The following is a 20514-nucleotide window of genomic DNA, read 5'->3' on the forward strand; positions in this document are numbered from 1 at the left end:
CTGTATGTGTGTGAATGTTTATGGACATATAAATGTGCGTCTTAGCAACAACGTTCACTGCAAAAAAAACGATTGTGAGATAAAGGACATGATAATTTAATTTATTAATAATTAAAAAAATATCACAACACCCAATCCCAGAACGTCACGTGTTAAACGACCGTGTGTCACAGGATAACTATCCAGGTCGCGTGGCAAGCGTAAACAGCGTCGACTTATATTATTAGGCGGCATGCATTGTTTACTTTATATTGTTAATAAATTATCTAAACAGCATAATGCCACAGTAATAATGTCAAGGCAAATTTTTAAAATAAAAGTTTGAACTGGAAATGAAACGCAGGAAAATGTGTACTTCTCTCGGTTTTTCACTAGATGGCAAACAAGACTGCGTGTGCTGGCATTGAGCTTTAGGGTTTCCAAGGATAGAGCAAAACAAATGTAGGGTTTCCTTTAGATCCCCCTAGTGGCTTTATCTTAAGTAGGGGTTTGGATGCTGCGCGCGACCGGGCGTCAGTATCTGCATCTCTCTCATCAGCACCGCACACACTCACACACATACACACACATACAGCCTCTCATCTCTCCGCACCACCTGCCCTCCTCAACAACCCGATTTCAACCTGTCTCTGAACCTTAAAACAGCGTGAAAGTGAAACATTTAGGTGAGTACGCGTTTAAAACATGTTTTTAGCGAGCGCGTGTCGTGTTTGGGTGGGAGATAAATTGTTGTGACTGGTAAACCATGCAGCCATAAAGGGGCGCGGACGCTTTATGTCTGTGACTGATGTTTCGACACATGCATTTTAATCCACATGTTTTGTTTATGATCTAAGTTGATATAGATCAATCCAAGATATTTATTTAGCATTTTACAAAGAACATTCGGGTTTTGCTGGAAACAGACAGACATGCGTGAGGTGTTTACCAAATATTTATATATATATATAGGTGATGTGCAATATAGGTACTGCTATATATAGATTTGTATTGTGTCCATGTATTGTGTCCATATGTCACTAAGCGCAGGCAGCATTTTAAAATATTTTGCAACAGTACTTAAAAGCCTTTGTGTTTGTAGGCTGGTGAGAAGTAAAATCATCCAGTAAAGATGGTTAAATTAGGGAGTAATCTACAAGACAAAGGAGCAAAAGCTGTGAGCGTTGAGGACGGCTTTCAAAACGTCCCCCTCATCACGCCCTTGGATGTTACTAATCTTCAGTATCAAGCCCCAGACAAGGTAAGGAACGTTGTTTATTATATCTTATATAAGAGGACAGACACTGGCTCACATCGCATTGTAAAATATCACATCAGAGCCATGATATGGAAACCTGTCTAAACCAGTTTTAGCACCTTGAGAGCATACTGGTTTACAAACCAAGTGTCTTAACTTAAAATGTACTTATACAGTCTAGACATAATTTTTTACATTGCCTTTCGATACATTTGAAACCGGTTGGTACCGTCGGTTTCACTGCAACATCAGGTTGCTAGTGTGCGTAAGGGTGAGAGCTGTGAAACGTTTTCAAGTGCTGCTTTGGACCCCATTTGGGATTTGCTGAGGATGGCGCAATCATGCTTTGCACCTGCTAACTGAAGTGGCCTGTCACTTTGCCCAAGCCATGCTCAAGCCGGTCACAAAAGAGCACACTGTCATATTTTAAAGGAGTGCACAAGGCTAATCTAAGCCCCGGCTCCCCCTGCCTTCCCTGGATAATCCTTTGGGACGGTGTGGCTTTATTGGCCTGCATGACAAAGAGAAATAGCCATTTTATCACAGCTGTCATATGGAGGCTGCTGCATCCTCTGTTGAATGTCAGCTCAGAGGTGAAGAGGATGTGTTGGATTATTAACATGTCTATGTCAGCTAGCGAAGCTTTTCACGGTGTGGACGCTAGTGGCTCTCACGTATTGTGCATTGGTTGAGGAGGGGCAAAAGTCATACATTAATATATACTGGAAGAATCATTTTGGCAAATGTATTATATATATAGCTTTGTTTATTAAAATTATAATTTATCTGGGCTCTTAGAGATCAACAGCTTTGATCGGAGACTGTTTATTTTCTGATAAAGTGCATCAGACTGTGTTATCTGCCTATTACACGGCTACTTGATCAATAAAATAATGCCTGATTGAGAAATATTGACTTAAGTTCATTTTATTTGTTTATTATTAGACCATGGAAAGGTAGAATAGTGTTGTCATGGACAATGGTTATTATTGAGAAATATGTAATCACTGAATTATACAACAGACCAACCAGAATGAAGTATTTCTAAATGTTTACACTCTTAAAGGTGCATGATTTTTGAAGAATGCTTCGGAAAAGGGAGTCGACTACCAAAACACACTTGTAGCCAATCAGCAGTAAGGGGCGTGTCTACTAACCAACATTCTTGCCTGGGTTGTGTATGTGTTGGGCGGGTCTATCAATAGAAGGTCCAGATTCTATTGGGGTAGGGGCGTTTAGGTTTGTTAAGGTGATTTCAAATGTCAACATAGCTTTCGGAGATCATGCACCCCACCTTTAAAGATAAAAGATTCTTTCAGTGGTGGCTGGTGCTAAACATTTTTTTGGGGGGCAAATAAACTCAAATTCAGGACTGTAAATCGCCATTTATATTTATCAGGTGATGAATATCTTAGCTATAATTCTGAAAATGTTACTGTTGAAGTCAACTGTTAAAGCATGAAATAAATGTACTATGAATATGTGAATTTGCGTATAATGTGGGAAAAGCACACGGTGTAATCTCAACTGCGATCACTTCACTCATGCTGGTCAATCTGGTCCAAGGTTCTTAACCTGTTATTTTTTCTTCAACTGAACGCTATATGTAAATGGTGATTTTGTAAGGATAAAATCATATTTTCATTAATCTCAAGATACTTCACTTGCTTTCACTTATTAGTACTGTAACTATCAGATACATGACAATCTGCAACGCGGTTATAAGACTCTGAGAACGATCCAATCGCATGACACCAAAAACATAAAACACCCAATATTGATTTGCTGCGCCCCAAGGCGGATCTGAAACAGGCCAATAAGAGCTCAAAATCAAGTCAGATTCTTTTAAGAAATTTACTGACCTACATACACAATCGTTTGGGTGGCGCCCCAGACACACACATGCAACACACAGACACAACAACCTCAGTTTTAATTTTTTTAATAAATTAAAATATGACTAACCATGAAATAGTACAACTAAATGATTTTGTTTTTTATTAAATTGCACTATATATTTTACTTTTTGGTCACATGTTAAAGTAGCTATCTTCTCTTGCCAACTTTAGGGGGCGGCGCCCCAGCGCACCCTATTGACCAGCCGCCACTGGATTCTTTCATGCTTTATGCTTCCATAAAAACCTATAACATCCACAGATGCTTTGAGTTTGAGAGTATAGTAGTAGTCTAAGTAAGAAATAATGTATAGGCAGCCGGTTTTTATCGCAGAAATAAGCCTTGAAGCGGAGGGTCTTGAATCTCACTGAAATGGCTTATTTCAGTTTAACAACCGGCTGTCTGTACATTATCCTGCTTATAACACATCTATTTACCTCTTAAGTAGGGTAAGGAACATTAAATATTGATTTGAAAATGTCGAATTTTCAACATATGCAGACCTTCCGCGAGAAAAACCTGTTCATTTTGAGTTTTAAGGCAACACGTACAAATGTCACGAACACACTATTTAGTTTAATTATTTGTAAATATAATGTCATATATGTTATTAAAACACATATTTTACCTAATTTTTGTTTAATTCTATATTGTACCTTCAAATTGATTTGCAGCATGCATGTTACCGTGTGTTATTAGTTTTGAGCAGTTGTTACCGGGATTAACAAACCCCCAAATATCATGACTGGCCAATCAGAATCAAGCATTCCAATAAGCTGTGTAATAATTATGGATCAAGAAAGTGGATCCAATGTCCCGGGGCTTTAGACTATTAAGGGTTTCCATCACCTCAGGCTATGTGGTCTGTAAATGCCAAAACAAGCTGAACACTAGGACCCTTGGCACAAGGTATGAAATGACCATGGCCTTCCAGACCCATCAGCACATTTAGTGTAGGGCCCACATTTACTATTTGTAGTCATTTAATCAGTGGCGTAGCAAGTCAGTCCCGGGCACATATGCAAAAAAAATTATGGGCCCCCTTAAGCCAAAGCCACCCCAACCTTGCCCGTTGGCACTGTCAACTGTGGCGCGCAGGTGTGTTAACAACATATACTTTTAATAAGGTAGTCAAATATTTTTACTTTACTTTTTTACTTTAAAGGGTAGATTTAAATAAAGAAAAGAAATGTTTTGGGTAGTTTTTGACTCGTTTTCTCCGCCTTCTCTTTTCTCTTTAAGGCCCCACTTTTATGTTTATATTTGTCCATCCTTAATGTTCATGTAGATAGCCGCTATAGTAACCTCTCACACTGTGTTTTCTTTTTTTGTTGGCGAGGCGATGCGTCATGTAAAAAATTATGGCGTAGTAGTTTACGGCAGCCGCAAAGTGCAAAAAAATAATAATAAGCACAAACAAGAAATGATGGAGAAATTAGACATTAGAAATAAAAAATAACTAAACATGATATGCATACAAAATATATTTATTGTGGCCACAAATAAAAATTAAATTGAAAAAAAAATTTTTATTTAAAGCTGGGGCGGGCCCAGGGCTGGGCCCCCTATTGGCCCGGGCCCATTTGCACTTGCCTACCCTGCATGCCCAGACGCTACGCAACTGCATTTAATGTTAGCCTAACAAAACATGCAGCATAAAATTTTTATTTAGCCGAATCATCCTTTTCGCTTAAGGTAAGATATCAGATGTGGTGTTGGGAGGTGGAACAGGGTCTTGTCTTCAAAGACACATGTGAGCCTTGCAGGGTCATGATTATGACTGGCTTCCAGTGACATCATACTTGAAAATATTCCTGACATAACAAAATAAAATCTGTAATTTATGTAATTTATAGGCAATAATGAAATACAGGAATATTGTAATTTTGCAGAATAATGGCCAATATTAAACACAGTTATTAAAAAGAAAAAATATATAAAAAACAATATTATATAAAAAACTGTCAAATCTTTGTCAAATCAAAATCTGATAATAATAAAAAAAATTGTTAAACTGTAATTAATTAATACTGGAGCCGAAACGTAACAATTATCAGGTTAATGATAAAACGAATCAGTGTAACTTTGAAAGTATATGAATAAATGAAAGCGCAGAATTATTGGTTTGGAAAAAAACTGAATCTAGTATTTGAGGACACTGTATTAAACTTAGTCACCAAAATGTATACAATGAAGCCATTAATTTTCCATGCTGACATTAAAGTCTCCAAGCAGGACAAGGATCAACCCTGCGGGAAATCATTATCTTTCTCTAGAGGTCTGCAGATAGCAATCAGACAGTAATGACTGCAAATTATTTGAAAGCTCTGTTAGCTCTACTATTATTTATTTTACACGAGCCAAGATAGGAACAGAATCTAAAAGAATGTATATTTTAACATTTATTTAATAAATGTAGAATAATTTAATAGACAATTTTACAAAAATCGCATCATTCACAGATTAAAATCCTATTTATTTTATCTTCTGTGTGGCCATTTTTTGACAAGTTTCATAAGATGCAAGTCTGCAAGTGCTCTTTCATTTTTTGACAGGTTTATAAAAAAGTGTCACATCCAAAATGTCATTCAGGACTCACAAAACCACTATATTACATCTGCAGACAACCACATTTATCTTCTTCTAATTGCATGCAGATTACAAATCCTATTTTGTCATTATTCATAACATTTCTTTATCAAACAGGTTGTCATTACAGTATATCAGAACAATGTTCATATTGAAGTCTGAACTGCTGTAGTCTCTGGTGTTGACACTATTGATGGCTTCAATCAGCAGTAATAGAGAAAACCCTCAATCTTGCAGACTAAGGAAGAGCATGAACTGGAATAACTTTTCTACTGATAACATGGTGTACGAACGAGGAGGCGAATGGACAAATGAAAGCAGACATGATGGTTATTCTGGGAAAAATGAAATGTCAGAGGGGTTGGGATGAAGACAGATAAGCAGTAATTGCAGAGTTTATGACAAGTGGTGAAGAGTCATCCTGTGGTCTATGGGATATTAGACTTCATCAGCTTCAGGATTAGGAAGTGAAGTGGCAGGTCATCATCTGGAGGTTGTATTTCTACATCTATACGATGACGAGATGGTCGAAATGTGGCTCTCTTACAGGTTGGGTTTTTAATTTGCCACATCTGACAGGATTTTCAATTTAAAATTGAGATTAAATCAGAATGACAGGAATATAATTGAATTCAGAAAAATGAAACATAGAACAGATGAATTTCATTAGCTCAACTGCAGGTAACCCCTTTCATGATTTGTTTAAGGTTTCCATGTCAATTCTTTGAATTTCATTCTTTAAATTCAGCTTCCTTAAAGGTGGGGTGCATGATCTCTGAAAGCCAATGTTGACATTTTAAATCATCTAAACAAACATGAATTTGGACCTTCTTTTCTATAGACCCTCCCCACACATACAGTACGCAACACTGGCAACAATGTCGGTTAGTAGACACGCCCCTTACTGCTGATTGGCTACAAGTGTGTTTTGGTAGTCGGCCCAACTCCCTTTTCCAAAGCGTTTTTCAAAAATAATGCAACCCGCCTTTAAAGTCTCCCTATAGTCAAGAATTGTATCAGTTAAAATGCATCTTCGAGCATCATTATAGCATTTATTAAAGTTTTACCTGTCACAGTAATTTATTCATGCTTTAAAACAGCTTGATTGTAACTCTACACCTTTGCCTTATTTAGTATGCGGATCAATGAATATGCAAATTAGTTACTGCATCTACTCTTTCGCACCACCTTGAACTATAGATATATACAGTATAAATAAAAGTTCGGTTTCTACACAATGCATACATGCATACCGTATTATCCGGACTATAAGTCACACTTTTTTCATAGTTTGGCTGGTCCTGCAACTTCTAGTCAGGTGCTACTTAAGTTAGTATGAATTAATTTTGACATATATGAACCAAGAGACATTATTACCGTCTACAGCCACGAGAGTCCGTTCTTTGCTGCTCCTGTATTTATGTAATTTAATGAATTCAGTGATGTGGAATGACGAGTCTGCGAACTTGATGTGTGTTGCTGGATTGTCCTGTTAATTTAGCCTATCTAGCCTTCCAGGTATGTTCAGTACAAAGCCCTGCATGGGTCCATTTTTGGAGACCAGCACCCACCCATACCCCCAAAGTTCAGCACCAGATCCAACCTGTGACCCGTGATTATATCAGAAATTAAATCCGCACCAACCCAGACCTGTTAATATTTGGCCAGTTACTAAAATCATTCAAATTAAAGTGCTTTATTTTTTATCTCTTACCTCTCTCAACATCACAACAGCGTCATAAATGGGCCAATGAAACAAGCTAAAGTGCGCTTTGTTTTGCGTCATTCAAGTAGCCTACCATCGGCACCTAAATAGGCTATGGAACCTGATAACTATACACAAATAGACCTATTAATGAAAAAAGCCTACACAACCCCTGCTGTGCTCCTACAAGTCTCGAAATGCTTTCTAAGAGAAGATGTTCCCAGTTTTTAGCTATCAAAAGCAAAACTTTTTGCAACTCCTGCAATGCTCGCTCCAACTAGGCTACAAGAAGCATCAACAAAGGTTGCGCACTGTCGCAATGTTGGTGACACTGACGTGATGGGTAAAAAGTCATATGTTGCGTGTGTAATAGTAGCCATACATATTGCACATATTTTCATTCACGCTGCTACCCGACCCGTTGCAGGACTCTGGTTCAGTATGCTATTGTTTATCGTGTAAATAACTGATAATGTTACATTAACGTACGGACATCTATTCACCCTGCTGTTCTGTTTGCTATTGTTTGCTTGAATTTTGTGAAATAATTTTCTAAATAAATGCAACGTGTAGTCTATTGAGACTTATACATGTTTTTTCGTCTTCATGAAGCATTTTTGATAGATGCAACTTATACTCTGGAGCGATTTATAATCCAGAAAATATCTTTAAGCGCTGATGTTAACAGGTTACAGCACTCACCCTGCATGTGTAAGAAGCACAGAAGCAGCTGAATCCATATATAATATCTATAACTCAAACTACTGATCCACACTTTCTTTCTTTCTTTCTTTCTTTCTTTATTCTTCACCCTATTCCAGTATCTATGGCTATTCATGGCGAGAACTGGTTAATCCATACACAAGTTTATCCATCCAATTTGGTATATCTAACTTGCAAGTTTTTGACCTGTGGGAGGAAACCAGAGTACTCGTAAACTACACAGAAAGTCTACCTTTTAAATCGCGGGAATAACACTGTTACCAATTCTATGGAGAGAATACTCAGAAATGGTGTTAAATAATAAATTTTCCCATTGATTGTCTTAAAACATATTACAAACACAACATAGACATATAAACAACACAAAAACTTGATTTTTGGACCCATATCCACCAAAACATATAATGTGAAAATGGCAGTCACACGCCTTGCCTTATACTGTATCTGTAGTTTATGGTCCAGGTTATCAAACTTTGACCCTGTAGAAATGTGCTGCTCAGAGAGTTTGTTTTAATGGCTAATTTTACTCTGTGCAGGTTGTGGTGAAAACACGGACTGAGTACCAGACGGAGCAGAAGAACAAGGGCAAGCCGAAAGTCCCGAAAGTTGAGGAGTTCACCATCAACTTCACCGATGGGGTTTCTGAGAGACTGAAGGTACATCTTGACTTTTTGTCATGGTGACAGCAACAGAAGCCTTGCCTGATAAATTCTCACTTTCTAGTAGTGTTTTTATTGTAAAAGCACCACATGTCTACTACCCACCAATGCACTGTCTTCCAAGTATGAAGGTTTGGTGCCAAAGAAATGCTTTTTTTCTTCGTTTGTAATGCAAACAGAGATGTTAAGCAAGCAGACTCAGTCTTGAATCACAAGATTCTGAGTCCTCAGGAAAATTAAATAATGACAACATTTTCATTTTTGTGTAAACTATTCATCTTGCATTATTTCAGTACTGTAATAAAATGGTGTAATGCATGAATGTTTTCAAACTATTTTTATTCATACTATTCAAGTGCCACGAAGGCTGCCAGTTTATTTAAAAATGCTGTCGACTTTGATTCTGGATCGAATCCTAGTTGCAGAGGTTTCCTGGTGATAGAGAGTTGTTGGCAGTGTGAGCTGTATGGACTTCATTAAGCAGAGTCGGAGAGATAAGGCCACGTTTTACAAGAGACATATTACTGTAGCGTTGAAGGTCATTGAAGAGGCAGAAATAGAAGACAGGAAACATCGACATGATCATTACGTTTCTGTATAAATGATGCTAAGTGATCTGGCCAGTCTTCTCTGAATTACAATGCATTGTGATGACAACAACCTCAAGACCCTGACAACTGCCTTTATCTCTGAACAGACACAATCGGACAAGTGATTTAAAATGTTGTCACCTTCAGTGTGGCTCATTATTGTTAAAGGAAACATATACTAGTGCTTTCTTTAATGGCCTGGTTGTTTCTTAAGGTCTTCTTGTTGTCTAGGATGAGACATTCAGAATACAAAGAGCTTAACTATCTCTGTGTGAAAGGTTCCCAGTTGGTTTTTCTTATATTCCCTACTGTAGCTCCCTCTGCAAGTGGAGAGGCAGCGTTCCTTCTCATTAAACCTTCAAAACAAAGGAGTCTTGTGGTCTCTATGCAGCCAAGTGGAACACATTAAGATATCATGAAATGTAATGTGGTATTAGGACAACTTAATTATTCGAGTAGGTTTTTAGATTTCTCCTTGATGTTGGTACTCTGGTTTGGCAGGTGAAGTGGAGAGGAATGGGTTTGTGGATTTGTCATTTGTTGTGCTCCTGTACAGCTCAGTGGTAGGGCATTGCGTTAGCAGTGTGAACCACATTGTCTCAGCTAATAGGGTCTGTAGTGACTATATGTTTGTCCAACCAATGGAAGACAGGAGAAGTGATTAACCAAATAATTTTTTGCATTTCTATTTTAAGATGAGACTCGAATAAGTTCAGTACATCATGATGTCTAATAAAAACCCAGCTCTGGCGTAACAGACTGTAGCGCACACACATACACGTCTTATAATGGATAACTTGTCACATTACAGCAACACACCCCTGCGGAGCCTTCAGGCGGTGCTGCAAACCAATTAATAATCCAAATGAAAGTAATGAAGCTTTCTAATGGAGAGCGTCTGCGCAGACCGAGTTCTCAAGCACAGTGCAAAATACATACACGGCTCAACCCCACAATCTTCAATTCAGACACACGTCTGCAGAATGGATGTCAAGCAGACATCAGGATGGGGGAGAGGGAGAAAAATAGAGGACAGTGAACTGAAATGCTGCCCTGTCAGTCTCGCCATCTCTGGTTGTGCAGTAGAATAAGAATTAAAAAGCAGAAGGATGGCAGACACATTTGCTATAGAAGGACCACTTATATCCTGGTGCACCCACACCTCGCTGCCAAGGCCTTCAGCTTTTCTTTAGTCTGTCACCAGCTTTAACATCTCTGGAGAGAAAGTGGGAGGGAACAAAAAAAAGACTGTGAAACACTGTTACACTAAGCAGTCAGAGAGAAAAAGCTGCTGTGGTTTAAAAGATCAGAAAAGGTGTCCATTTTCTGCTGTGCGTGTTGGGCTAATCACATAAATAATGTGGTCAGCCTTGCAATTCTTTGGAATAGTACCTCTTAAAGGGACATTCCACTTTTTTTTTAAATATGCTAATTTTCCAGCTCCCCTAGAGTTAAACATTTGATTCTTACCGTTTTGGAATCAAATTCAGCTGATATCTGTGGCTGGCGCTAGCACTTTTAGCATAGCTTAGCATAATCCATTGAATCTGATTAGACCATTAGCATCGCGCTAAAAAATAACCAAAGAGTTTGGATATTTTTCATATTTAAAACTTGACTCTTCTGTAGTTACATCGTGTACTAAGACAGACAAAAAATTAAAAGCTGCGATTTTAGGCAGATATAGTTAGGAACTATACTCTCATTCTGGCGTAATAATCAAGGACTTTGCTGATGTAACATGGCTGCAGCAGGCATAGTGATATTACGTACTGCCCGAAAATAGTCCCCTTGGTTACTTTCAGTAGCAGGGGACTATTTTCGGGAACTATGATTAACAAAGGTTGCCTACGCATTTTTTGCATGTAGTAGACTCTGACACTATTTGCGATACCTGCGAGTTGTCCTGCACGCGACGTGACAATTCTTGTCCGTCGTGCGACCCACTTTAAGCGTCTGAAAAACACACTAAATCAAGTGCATAGTTTTTTATTTATTTAATAGTTATTAAACTCCGAAACACCGAAATAAATTATTATGCCAATTATTAGTACAAATGCATTTACGGCTATCACTGTGTACTAACTTTACTAGGGGTGTGTGACAGATCACAAAACTCACGGTTTAGATCACATTACAGTTTTTGAGGCACGAATCGGATTATTTTTCAGATCAGCAAAAAGGGGGTGGGGAAAATCTAATAACAAATAAAGAAATTACAAACATTTATAAAAAAGAACAAAGCTGCACATTAAAAAGGTCTAACATTAGCATTAGTTACAGAAATCGAATTAAATGAGTCATAACACTGTCTTTATTGTATAAATTAAATATATTATTTTTAGAGCTATTTGTCTCTTTGTTAGACTTAAGTAGGTTAATTGAGGTTACTGTCTCTTTAAATAAGCAGAGACTGGTTTATGACTGTAATCTATACATACACTTAAGACATAAACAAATGTTTTTATTAGAAAAAGAATACTTTGGAGATAATTTTGTTTATATGTGCCCTGTCAATAACAGAAAGATTTTACGTTCGCTTGTTTGCTTCTCACTCGTGTGTGCACTATTGAGGGCACTTAAACGCGCGCACACAGAGAACGAAGGCGAATCCCAAACAGCGCAGCATAAAAACGTTACGTTGTTTTTCATTGCTTTATTCAGCACATGTTAATGGACTATACAGTATGAGACACATTTGCGGGACACTCTCTAAAGTTTACACATCAAGCGTTCTGATCTTTGAAGAGCGTACTCACTGTGATGATCACGTCTGGACCGGACACAACCGCATGTGCCTCTGTGCGTACTTTAGCGCCTTTTTGCGGTTAAATACATCCACGCCGCATACATGTTGCTTCAGACAAGCACGTGCAGGTCGCGGTTTCTGTTTGCGTCATCACAACATTTCGGCCGTATTGTTTCGGTGATAAAAGTCTTTCGGCCGAAAGCCGAAAATGCTCTTTTGGGCCATTTTCGGCCGAAAATTTTCGGTGGCCGAATATTCGGTGCATCCCTATTTAAAAGTCTACAAGCGTTCAAAGACATTCTGCCTTTGTTCATGTAATATAACATAGCCTCTCATTGACAGATAGGGGACTCCCACCAAGAACGATTTATTTAGAGGCACGACATACTTTTATATAACGCTGCCAATCCAATCCCCTCGTCATGCAGTAAACTGTCTCTGGGCGTTTGCTCAGTCACAATATAAAGTACCCAATTTTGTGGGAGTGTCAGCAAACAGAGACAATCGTCACCCAGCCGGGAGTCAGGCGAGCATGCTATGCTGCAGTTATGTTGAATTGGTGGAACCATCCCCCTTCAAATGATTGTCATTCATTGAAATTGACAAAACGGTTGCTTGGGCAAACCATATGCCGTCGAGGAGTGACCTGGGGTATAACAGGATGGCATTCGCTGTCAGAGTGATTGATCTGTTGAGTGATGTTGATTTTATTGTCGATAGGCAACAACTCTATGGATGTGGATAGTTGTGGGTTGCTGAAAAGCTTCTTCCTGTTTTCTATGGCGTTAACAACGCAGTAAACTGTAAATAGTGTAAAAATGTAGACTGTAAGATTAACGTAAAATTTCTGTAGGAAATCTCGAACAGATAATTAGTAGACATTATTACTTTACCATCTGTGTGATGTATGTAGTTTCTGCAATGATGTTTAGGTAGTGATATGTTGTTGTGTGGGAAATGCACCCCCAGATCTGTAGTAACAAGATCAAGATTAACTAGATTAGTGTGCTAGTTCAGTCAGGACCACTTTCGTCAATTGTAAAAATGTATAAAATAATAATGCATTCAATTTGTGTTGGCGGTGTGGTTCCAGGCTGTATGCGCCCGTCCATGCAGTTATTCCTGGACAGAACCGGGAGGGCAACAAGTATTACATCATGTCGTTATATCTCTGTGCACTTGTCGTATGTTGTAAAATCATCAGTTGCGTAAAAAAAGCTTTGCCAATTTATTGACATCATTTGTGAGGGTGTATTTGAACTGCAGTGGGGGACGTGTTGTTCTCCCCGATCAGGGTGGCTGAAATGATTTATGACCACAGATGGCTTTTTCCTGATTAATCTCACCTTCCACTGTTGCTAGGAGTAGCTGTCCGTTTCTTTTGTCTGGCATTGTAGATAAAAACATCACACACTTGTTGGCACAGATAGTGTGAGCAATATTTTTTTTTTTTGGCGCTTAATTCTTGGTGATAAAGCGAAAGTTTGTAATCAGTGTTGTTGATGGTTTAAGCAGGTTCAGCATAGTGCTAACACATTGAGAGCTTGCCCAAAAAACTGATACTCTAGAGATTTCGTCTACTAGATGGATTTTAAAGCAATACGAAAAAAAAATTATCCCATGATTTACTCATCCTCAAGCCATCCGAAATACATTTGTACATCATCTTTCAGATAAATACAATTTAAGTTATTTTAGAAAATGTCCTGGCTTTTCCAAGCTTTATAATGGTAGAAAACAGGGTCTGTGACTTTTAAGCCTAAAAAAGTGCATCCATCCTTCACAGAAGTAATCCACACAGCTCCCGGGAGTTAATAAAGGCATTGTGAGGGTAATCAATGCTTTTTTGAAGGAAAAAACATATTTCGAAACTACATAACTAGATCGAATCTGGGTGCGATGCTGTTGGTTTGACTAATTGTGATTAATTGCATTAAATTATTTTATCACGTTAATGATAAATGAATTAATTGCATGTGTTAACGTGTTAAAGCTAACAACCTTAATTTAAACCAATGGTTGGGTTTGTCCTTACACTAAAAACCACATTTTCAATAGACTCTAAAAAATACTCAACCCATAATTAAGTGAAGTATGGACAAACCCAACAGTTGAGTTATAAATAACCCTTTGCTGGGTTGTTGTTACCCAACTGTGGGTTGAAAAAAAACAGCATTTAGGTTGAAATTAACACAGCTGTTGGGTTTGTCCATAATTAACCTAACAATGGGTTAAACAGCTCAGCATTTTTAGAGTGCCCATGGTTGGGTTACAAAGGCTCAAACCCAAATGCTGGGTTAAATTAACCTGGGAAATTTCCATATTTGACCCATCCATGTGTTGAAACAACGCAGCATTTTGAACTAAACAACCAAGGATATGTTGGTTTATAACAAAGTACTTCATTGCGTGGCTCGGCAAGCTTTAATTTGTGGCTCGCATGGCAGTAAATAATAAAATGATATGATCATACAGGCATGTGCCATTTCTGTCTTTTCTGCTCCGGATGCTAACTTTGTTAGAAAACCTTACCTATTATATCAAGATGCATGTCGATAAGCGTCGATCGTCATATGACATCAAAGTACCGTGAGATTAGACTGCTTGTTATGCTTTCGAATTGCTCTCGCGGCACAGTAATGTCACTCGCCAACCGTTCTGTGCAGCACCGCATGAAATTACAAGAAATGTGGCCTCCTGGTGGTTTGGGGGGCACTGCATAAGCATATTATAAGAATACTTAGCATTAAAATCCTGTTTTTGTCATTAACGGAAATCACATTGTCTCAGTTACAAATTTGACTGGCAAATGATAAAGAATGATTTGCCCTTGTATTTATTGCATTGCAACAGATTGACAGATTGATAAGCAGACATGCTATTTATGACTGAATGTAACTTTTGATACTTTGCGGTAAAGGCGGCTCTCCTATTGACAGTGACCTATCAGTGTGCCTCTCATGAAAAAAATTGTGAAGACCACTGGTTTATAACTTAATGCTTGGACTTGTCACTTTTTGAAAATAACCCAGCATTTGTTTAAAGTGTATTTTACCCAACCATAGGTTAAAACAAGCCAGGGTTGTTTAAGTTTTTTCTATTTTTAATTGTGGTAAATACGTTTTCCTGTTTTTGTTTTGTGTGAAGTTGTACCTTTTATTACTGTTTAAAACAAATACTACAGTGATGCATAAATATTGAACACATCAAATAATTTATATATGTCCAATATTTATGCATCATTGTAGTAAATATATCAATATATATATTAAATAAATAATTTCTGATTTATTTTACAATATATTTCGAATGGCCTGGAATGTTACCTGGACATGTTGTAATGAAATTCACCTATCAGTTTACATTATCTTTAAAGTTCAGTTGTAGGGACATGTTTTTAAGCTAGATAAGACATTTTGGAGCTCCCTAACCAATTGTACGAGTCTTCATTTTCTGTGTATTTGTCATTATGACAGGACTTGTCAGAAAATTTGCCAATGCTGGTAAAAATGTCAAGAAAATGGCAAAGCACGCGTTTTACTGAATCTGACAACACAGCAGAATGAGTTCATGGTACTTTATAAGACCATTGCCTCTCTTGAGCACAAACCTCTTGACTGTGTACCTGTGGGGTGCTCAGGGAGCAATTAGTAACATAGTGCAGCTCTCTCTCTCTCTCTCTCTCTCTCTCTCTCTCTCTCTCTCACACACACACACTCACTCAGTTACTTATTCTCTCTTTCTCTCTCTTTCTCTCTGTCATTTTCAGGGCACATTGTTAACATGCTTTGTGCTAGCATTAGCCAAAATGCCCACAAACTCGCTGGTGTGAAACACAACCCTTGAGAGAAAGTCTTGGAAGGGGACAATCACACCAAACACATTTTAAACGCAAGGCATGTAGCACTGCCTTTTTTGTCACTTTATTACCAAACGCCTAATGCTTTTCAAAACCATTCAAAAAAGGGTCTTGAACCAAAAAAAAACCCAAAAATAACAACCTCATAGGTTGTTTGTGCAAGCAACTTATTACGCTTTAAAGTGACGTATTAAGGCATTAGTGTCCCCTAGTGGCAGTAGCTTAAGAATACAACCTTTTGTTGTGTTTTAAGGTTTTTGCCTTTTACATCAGATTAGGCACATAATATTTTATGAATTTGTAAATGTAGAAACGGTTTCATAAACATTTATGATTTTAAAGATATTTTGATGCATCTAACCTCACCCTTACCCTAAAACCAACCACTTCTCAACCATATAAAACACAACACGCAAGTTAAAGTACAGTCAGTTATTTATTACATAAAACAGTAGTGCAAACAAGCATGATGTAGTCGGTCACCAGAGTCAATAGCGCTTCACATTCTTAGCTAACGTAATGATGCAATAGGTAGGTCACAAGACACACGAAAGCCAATGCCTTATCACAATCATAGATGACGTATCATCGCTTCTTCTGGCGGCAGTTTTTGAATCAGTGTACACCGGATCTGATATTTACAGTGGATTGTCTTTACTTTTCATCTTTTCTTCAAATAAATCAATCGTTTGACCTCGGTACACTTGGAATATTTTAAGTTCATTTTTAAAAAGTTGTGACTGATTGTATCATATAATAAATGATTATATACCTGGAGGGCCGGTGTCCTGCTGGTTTACATATATTTACATATATTCCAGTGTTTCCCATACATAGGCTCTACTTGGGCGCTGCGCCCAGGTAAATTGCAACCCGCCCAGGTAAAAAAAATCACTTTACGAATTTCCGTATTTTCTGAACTCGACTGGATGACCCGTGTTTTGGAGAGAGAGCGCGCGAGAGAGAGCGCGCGAGAGAGAGGTGGGGGTCGGGTGACCGTGAAGATGATGCACGCGTCATAAACTCATCATCAAGCGCGGCAACTGGATCAACTGCAGCAGCACATACGGAGCAGCCAGGGAACACACTGCTACCATGTCGCATATGCTTATGTGCATATGTGTTTATAGCATCTAAGTTGGCTTCATTTTGCGTGCAAGCACGTTGTGTCTCTCCGGTTGAGTGTCCGTTCACGTGCTCTCTGTTTCTCAATGAATTGGGCGCGACGCGAAGCAACCTCAGTGTCACATAGTATCCTTTCATGTTTCTGAACTTGAGCAGAGTTTTACCATTAGAGGTCTTTCTTCACTGAGGACGCGGGACCCGTACGGTTCCGGGTTTATATTTTAAATGGTCAGATGGGTCCGGGTCGGTCCTAGTTCATTACTTCGGGTCCCAAGTCTGATTAATATTGTGTGTAAAACCCGAGTCGATCGGAGAACGGCCGTGAGCGCTACCGCGCTAAAGCTCGAGTGCTGTTTTAGCGTGCCTCCGGTTTCTATGGCGATAGCAACTGGCTCTTGTCACGACCACGCGCCGCTTCATTTTCTTTATCCCATTTTTTAATAATCTTACTATTAATATACAATATCTTTACTAAAATCTAAACAGTTTGCACAGAGATTGTAGCAAAAAGCAGTGCTAATACTGAATGAGCAAAGCTCTAGCTGACTCAGGATATAAAAAACGCAAAGCTGTAATGTAAAGTCTGTCATCGGGACAGCAAGTAGACTTTTAAATCTGAAATAATTAGTGGATTAAGCTTTTTTTAATCGGCAAAAGAGAAATAGAAAGCAGAAGCAGTAAAAGTGCCTATCTAATAGAAATTATTACCATTATAACATCAGTCACATTTATAATCTATAGACCTGCACTGTCTATATAGGCTATAGTATACATAGTATTGTATATAATTGAGTTTGATAAAAGGGGTCATCAAATTGCTTCATATATTAGTGCAAAAACATAAAGTGTTTTCGTGGTGTTTTGACAAACAGTGTCAGCTTTGTTTATGGCAAAAAAAGTTTGGGGTGGTTAGATTAATGAACTATAATGTGAAATTAATATGAATGTTTTATAAATCAAAGTATTGTGTTGTGTCACACATTATTAGTTCTTTGTTACATGTATAGTAGACCATTTTTTGTCGGTGGATAATAATGATTGCCCTTTTCACCAGCTACCACCACAAGTAAATTTCAGATCTGTGGGAAACACTGTATTCAACAAAAGATCTCACTGTTACACTGTTACTGTCAACATTGCTAATGTTAAGTATATCTACTAATATATTTAAGAGATAAAGAATTTCAACTTGATTTTATAAGTCATGTCAACTTTTCACAACCCAAAAACTTAAAAAGTATGTTGAATGGAATTGCAAAGTTGTTTTAACTTGATGCTGCGTTTTTTTTTACAATGTGTGGTAAGCTTATAATAATGATTTTTAATGTTAAGCTGTCAGGTATGATTACGTGGTTAATGTCAATTTGACTTCATTTGACTTTTAACACGCTTCAAAGAAATTAACTCAGCAAGTAATTTGCAATTTAAAGTGTCAAATAGAGATGGTGATAAAGGAGCTAAAATTACATATAGCAGCCTTCTGAATGAATTTAAATTCACCTTATTAACATATCAGCGTATATCTGCATACTGGGGTGCTGTTAGGGGAAAGTGGTTACTGTTAAAGAAGAAATACTGTAAGGCGCAGATTCACATTTCTAAGCGTGTCACAGATAATAATAAAAAGATAAAAGTTAGTTTAAAAATCTCTGGGAATTCTTTCTTCGTACAAGCTCTCTTTTCTTTGGTTTAAACATTCAGATAGATGAATAGTGTTTGTCAAAAGCTGGTTCCTTTTGTCCCCTTCAATTTGGGTATCTCTAAAGAAACTGTCTAACAGGCTCATTTTAGGATACAGTAATTGGAGCTGAACATAACATTTCTCTTCACCCAGAGGAGAATTATTTAAATCCTGTCATTTCCGCTTTGAGGAAATGAAATCAGTGTTGTACTATCAGTGTTTCACTGTTAATAGCTGCCAAGATCGCTTCAGATAATTCAAAACATTTATCGTCAATATTTAATTTGCATGTAGACATTTATTGATTAAAAATGTTGGAAGCATTAAGTTTAAATATGTGTGGAAGTTGCAGCTCTATCAAGAAAGATTTTGCCCAAATTTCATGCTGTGAAATGTATTCATGTTTGTGTCTGTACTGGAAATCCTAAGCCCTTTCACACACAGATTACGGAAAATACAGGGAAAATGTGATTTGTCCGGGGATCGTTTGATTTTGGTTTATTCACACTGCCATTGATTTTCTGGAATCCGTGCGTGGAAGTCATATTATCCTAGGCCAACAGACTATAGCATTGACTCGCAAACAGTGAACAAACACTTTGTTATTTTCCATTCCCTTGACATACACTGCATCCCCAGCCTCTCCTCACTCTGTTCCGGAGTTTCAAATGCTTAGAAACACATAAAGCCAACGATTACAAATCACACAAATGTCCTTTTTTCCTCTGTTTATCTAAAATCCATCATTGACCAGAGGGTCATTCTGAAAGCAAATAACTGAAGCGTTATTTATCGAATAACGCCAAAAGCTGGATATCTTTCTTAACACTCTGTGGTTCGGTTCGGCTCGCATTTCATAACCGAGTTACTCTGGATAAAAGAGTCTTCTGCCCACTATGGCTCAGGGATGCATTGATTTATTTATTGACTGGCATCACACTGCTTTGGGGGAACCACTGTTATGTGGCAAGAGTAGATATGAATCTCAGTCGTAGACCCCCTGAGGATATTGTGATGGATGGACCTGCTCGCACATATGGAGTGGAAAGTGGTCCGGCTGTGCGTGTAGGCGATTGTTTCGGTTGCGTTTGAGGAGAGACAGTGGAACGAGACCAGCTGCTTATTGAGCCAAAACCAGACTATCCCAGAATACCAGTAATGAAATCATGGGGTAGCCAATTGGAAATAATATCACAACTTACAATACCAATGAGATTAAAGGTGCATTGTGTAAGTTTTAGAATGATCACTTGACAGAAATGCAATATGATTTACATAACTATATTATCAGTGGTGTAGAAAGACCTTACAAAATGAACTGTATTGTTTTAATTACGTTACAATGAGCCGATTTTATCTACATACGCCGCAGGCCCCCTTACATGAAAGTAGCGCCATTTCGTACCGCCATGTTTCTACAGTAGCCCTAAATGGGCAAACCACTCTACAGAAAACGTTTTGTCACTACGTTGTCTCAGATGATGAGATATTTTTCCTGTGGCGGCTACTGTAGCTTCACTTTGCGTTTCGGTAGTGGTGAACTGTGGGCCGTGGTTAATGTGCAATTCACAATTTCACCACTAGATGCCCCTGAAAATTTACACAGTGGACCTTTAAATGTAACATTATTGCATTTTAATAGAGATTACAGTGCAAATGGATTGCTTATTGGATATCTACTTTGAAAAGAAGACCTCTGTA

The 20514-nt window shown here is 38.0% G+C and overlaps 1 protein-coding gene across 1 annotated transcript in view; it reads left to right on the forward strand.

Annotated features, from left to right (window-relative positions):
• Positions 1-474: 474 nt before the first annotated feature.
• Positions 475-20514, forward strand: part of nsg2 (neuronal vesicle trafficking associated 2) — a 29156-nt gene continuing 9116 nt past the window's right edge. The window contains exons 1-3 of the mRNA XM_065287245.1: positions 475-665; positions 1082-1240; positions 8687-8806. Of these exons, the coding sequence (XP_065143317.1) occupies positions 1112-1240; positions 8687-8806 (249 nt within the window). The 5' untranslated portion in view covers positions 475-665; positions 1082-1111. The remainder of the gene's footprint in view (positions 666-1081; positions 1241-8686; positions 8807-20514) is intronic.

Source organism: Paramisgurnus dabryanus, chromosome 18, assembly GCF_030506205.2.
Source record: "Paramisgurnus dabryanus chromosome 18, PD_genome_1.1, whole genome shotgun sequence".
Classification (NCBI taxonomy): domain Eukaryota; kingdom Metazoa; phylum Chordata; class Actinopteri; order Cypriniformes; family Cobitidae; genus Paramisgurnus; species Paramisgurnus dabryanus.